The 4,896-nt window shown below is 41.8% G+C and overlaps 1 protein-coding gene across 1 annotated transcript; it reads left to right on the plus strand.

The window, feature by feature from the left end:
• The first annotated feature begins 204 nt into the window (after positions 1 to 204).
• Positions 205 to 4,717, plus strand: LOC108244675 (ras-related protein ORAB-1). Its single transcript, XM_017431069.3, has 6 exons — positions 205 to 711; positions 1,862 to 1,934; positions 2,010 to 2,105; positions 2,992 to 3,087; positions 3,171 to 3,302; positions 3,762 to 4,717. Exons 1-6 carry the CDS (start codon positions 698 to 700, stop codon positions 3,993 to 3,995), a joined length of 645 nt encoding a protein of 214 aa, XP_017286558.1. The 5' UTR covers positions 205 to 697; the 3' UTR covers positions 3,996 to 4,717.
• The last annotated feature ends 179 nt before the right edge of the window (positions 4,718 to 4,896 follow it).

Consider the following 4,896-nt stretch of genomic DNA (forward strand, 5'->3'; position numbering starts at 1 on the left):
TGGATGGATGGACGGATAGATGGACGGGTGGGTGGATGGATGGATGGATGGATGGATGGATCGATGGATGGATGGATGGATAGATGGGTGGATGGATGGATCGATGGATGGATGGATGGGTGGGTGGATGGATGGATGGGTGGATGGATGGATGGACGGATAGATGGACGGGTGGATGGATGGATGGATGGACGGATAGATGGATGGATGGATGGATGGACGGATAGATAGATGGATGGATGGATGGATGGACGGATGGACGGATGGATGAAACCTTGTTCCTCCGGCTGCAGGTCTTTAGTGACTCCTACTCTCAGTGGTTGTTGCCTTGCACTACAGAGGTTGCAGGTTTGATTCCCAGATGTTTTCTTCTTCTCTGGCATTTCTGAGTGACTTGCTTCCTGCGTGTTGCTGTAGTTGATCAGGTGACGCAGCAGACGTGGTCAGGTGGTGTGTGTGTGTGTGTGTGTGTGTGTGTGTTGGATCCAGGTGCTGTCCTCGGTGCAACCTGAGCTGAACCTTATCCATAAATAATAAATGAAGCCTTCAGCTCCTGAGGCAGAAACTTGTCTTTTTTTTCTGCCGTTTGCCGTCTAAAGGACAAACACACAAACTCACACACAGTCAGAGCAGAAGGAAACAGATTACCTGACTTTGTGTTGATTTTGTTTTGCTGAGCGGAGCGACTTGGCCCATCATGAACCCTGAATAGTAAGTGTTCCTCTGTTTGCCGTGTCTTACTCTTTATATCATCTACAAATATTCCTGTAAAACACTGGAGTACACATCAGAAGCTGCAGATGGGAACGTTAGGAGGGAATATAAAAACGTGTAACGGCATGGACTCCTGTTTTTGTTACTTCAGCATCTTTATTCTCCAATCCTTCCTGTAAAACCTTCAGACCTTCATGAAACTCTTATTAGATTCTCTTATTTGTTGCCTAATTCTGTGAGTTTACATGAAGACCTGATCCCATCACTTCTGTCGACTCAAACTGTTCTTAGGTCATTGTTGTTGGATCGCCTGGCTCCGGGGATGATGGGTAATGTAGTCTTTAGACCACATGTGTCAAACTTAAGGCTCGTGGGCCAGATATGACCCTTTTTACAATTTAATCGGACCCATGAGATAAAAATCTGTGACAGATTATCTCTCTGTCGCTTCTCATTTTAAATACAAACTCAGTGCAGAAATCAGCCAACTTTAAAGCCAAGAAAATTAAGTTTGAATTTTTCAGTAATCTTTAATTCTGATGTGAAAAAAGAAAAATATCAAATCAAATGTTTAGCGATGAACTCGCAGCCAAGACTTTTTTGTATTCTGTTTATTTTTGAAGCAGAGTTAGTAGCTGTATGTTTGGATTCTTATTGAGGGATTTATTTTAGATGATATGAAGAATTACAATAAAATGATAAAATTATTACTTGATAATAGCAATAAAAAAACTACTGATATGGAGCAAAGCATAGGAAATGAATATTAGTGACTTTTTTTCTTTAATCAATCAGTTTTTTATTCTAAAGTTGATGCAATGTGTTTTTCATATTTCTACATGGATAATTTGACATATTTCATCTGAAAACCAAGATGATTTTATATCTTTTATCAATAAATACTGACAGATTGGCTCTCGGCTGAGACCATGTTTGTTTGTTTGTTTGTTTTCTTGTGTGAGTTTTCGGCTCGACAGCATTACTGACCTTATTTATAGAAATTATCATAACGACCAGATGTGGAGCAGATGTGGTCAGAGTTTGGGTTCACATCTGTGTAGAGTTTAGACTGCAGAGGTGACCTAAAAGTCCAAATAAATCCAGCAGAACCTCACATGATTCTTTGGTTTGGTTCGTGTTTTTTCAGTGATTATCTGTTCAAGCTTCTTCTTATTGGTGACTCTGGAGTTGGGAAGTCCTGCCTGCTGCTGCGCTTTGCGGTACGGATGGTTGAAGCCCGTTTGTTGTTGGTTGCTGCTGTATTTTAAAGTCTAACAGTGTGACACTTGGTGCAGGATGACACCTACACTGAGAGCTACATCTCCACCATCGGAGTGGACTTCAAGATCCGGACCATCGACATGGACGGAAAGACCGTGAAGCTGCAGATTGTGAGTTTGAATGAAAGAAGTTCATGTTTGGAAGCAAGTCTTGAGTTTAAAGAAGTTAGTTTCATGTATTCCAGACCCGGTGTTCCCTCCTTCTCTTGTTCTGAACTGAAGCCTTCAGAACCAGTTTTACAGAAGCTGCCATGTTGAATTTTTGGAACCAGAGTCCATGCACTAGCAACGCTATGATTTAAGCTCCACCTACTCCCTGGCACGCAATCATAATGTCACATGACCTTTCTTCTGCGCATAAAATAATTAATTACAGCTAAAGCTGGTATCTCACTGGGCTGCAGCTGTTGTCATCTCAAAATTGTGGTGAAATTGCAAGAAAATGGGTGAATTCTGAGTGTTTGTGACCAAGTGACAAGTGAGCTGCACAGCTGTTATTTAAATAAGCAGTTTTTTTTTTTTAATTAAGGCTTATTTTTGAGTGCAAGCTTGCAAAACTGCATTCTCGGCAGAGCACAATATTTTTTATTGCCCACCTCAGATTGCCTCCGTGTTTATGATTCAATCTGCTGAAGGAAACTTTAGAAAGGAAAATAAGCAGATTAAGACCAGTTTTTCAATAATAATTATTATAACTGGCATGGTGTTTAGACCTGAACATGTTTTCTGTCACATGTTTAAAACTCAAGCAACAACACTGCATGCCTCAGATCCATACAAGGAAATTAGGAACCTGTGCGAATGTTGGACGACATTCTGGAGACTCCCTCATCTACAAATTTAAAAAAGACCCTAAAAATCAGCTGCAGTTCCTGTCATGCAAAGATAAAAAAAGAGAGAACTGCCTCGAACAGTCTGGAGACTTCTGAAAAGATTCCTGTCACCTGAAAGCGCCTGATGTCTTGTTCCTTCTCTGTGTTTGTCTGAACCTGCTCAGTGGGACACAGCGGGTCAGGAAAGGTTTCGAACCATCACCTCCAGCTACTACCGAGGAGCACACGGCATCATTATTGTGTATGACGTCACCGAACAGGTCAGTGGCTTTATCTGATCTTTTCTTAAGGCAGAGGGTTTGTTTGAAGAGTAACCTCGGAGCTTCTTTGTCTCCCCCCCCAGGAGTCCTTCAACAACGTGAAGCAGTGGCTGGATGAGATCGATCGATACGCCTGTGAAAACATCTCCAGGCTGCTGGTTGGAAACAAGTCTGATCTTGTCAGTAAGAAAGTGGTGGATGCTGCCACTGCTCAGGTAAAAGGAGAGGGAGGATGGTTGTTCTAACAATCAATACCACAAAACTGGCCTTTTCCCTTTGCTTTCACTCTGTTCTTGTTTTGTCCCGATGCGTGCTCAATAATCCAGGAGAACAATCAAAGATGAAACATCCAGAGGAGCCGACTCAACCTTGTTAGATTGTTCTCCTTGTTTTTGGCAAAACAAATTAAATTTGACCAAGCTGCAGCTAAATGTGCTTTCCTTCAGGTTCTCTTTACAGCTTCAGTTCAGGAACAGTTGGAGCGTTGTGTGAATAAAATACAGATCTCATTAACCCATAGTTGAATATCCCATCATCTACGATTCATAATATCTAAGGTTTTCATGGAGAAATCTCTGAGACACAACAGACCAGGAGGAGTAAATAAAAGATGGATTTAGTTTCTTCCTCTGTGGTGTTCGTACATTTCTGCTCTGGTCTCTTCCTCTCCTCAGGATCTGGCCTCGTCTCTGAAGATTCCCTTCCTGGAGACGAGCGCCAAGAGCTCCGACAACGTGGAGAAGGCCTTCCTCACCATGGCCTCTGAGATCCACCAGCGCCTCGCCAGTGAGGGAGGGGGGATGCAGGCGGAGTCCAGCCAGGCCAGGTCCCAGACCACCAGGATCAACAGCGCCCCTCTGTGGCTCGGAGGGGACAAACAGACGCCTGAGACCGGCAACTGCTGCTGAGACCGGCAACTGCTGCTGAGACCAGCAACGGAGACCGGCAACTGCTGCTGGGACCGGCAACTGCAGCTGAGACCAGCAACTGCTGCTGGGACCAGCAACTGCTGCTGGGACCGGCAACTGCTGCTGGGACCGGAAACTGCTGCTGGGACCGGAAACTGCTGCTGAGACCAGCAACTGCTGCTGAGACCAGTTAAAACATTTCCAACTCATTTTTTTTTCTTTTCCAAAACAATAAACTAAACCCTAAAAATCAAATTTTGGACTATTTTAGGAATAACAAAAACAATACTGTTATTAATAAAACCTGCACAAGGCTTATTTGTGATCTTGTATAAAAGTATTGATAACTTCTAAAATCTTTAGACATCAGATCTAAAATTGGAAATAGTTGTGATTCAAACAATAAACATTTTGTTTTAAACTTTTATTTCCTATTTTTCCCATCCCACATCATCAGTTTTATTTAATCTTTATGATTTGTTTTGATGCTTGTTTCTTTCTGTCAGATTTGATTAAAAAAACATGGTTAAAAAAAAAGTTACCAGAAACTTTCTTTGTTTGTTTCTGAATTTTACCATAATGAGTCCTAAAACCTGGAAATAAACTGTCTTCACTTTAGATGACTCTGGTTTGAAGAGACTGCAGAAATGTTTTTGTAAAGACAAAATTTTCCAATAATAAAGTTTTTTTTCTTTCTCACAGCATCATTAAAACATTTCCTACTATTATTTTATTAAACTTTAATGTCCATTAAAACCAATGAAGGCTAAATGATAAAGATGTGATGAAGGCATGTCATCTGGTGGACAATTATTTCAATACGTCCACCAAGGAGGTTCTGTCTGTCTGCCTGTCTGTCTGTCTGTCTGCCTGTCTGCCTGCCTGTCTGTCTGTCTGTCTG

Source organism: Kryptolebias marmoratus, linkage group LG2 (genome assembly GCF_001649575.2).
Source record: "Kryptolebias marmoratus isolate JLee-2015 linkage group LG2, ASM164957v2, whole genome shotgun sequence".
NCBI lineage: Eukaryota > Metazoa > Chordata > Actinopteri > Cyprinodontiformes > Rivulidae > Kryptolebias > Kryptolebias marmoratus.

Bases quoted from the DNA above. Each gene is read 5' to 3' on its own strand.
- LOC108244675 (XM_017431069.3), top strand. The intron at 1,935-2,009 runs GTACGGATGGTT...CACTTGGTGCAG, and splicing joins GCCTGCTGCTGCGCTTTGCG to GATGACACCTACACTGAGAG. The intron at 3,303-3,761 runs GTAAAAGGAGAG...TCCTCTCCTCAG, and splicing joins TGGATGCTGCCACTGCTCAG to GATCTGGCCTCGTCTCTGAA.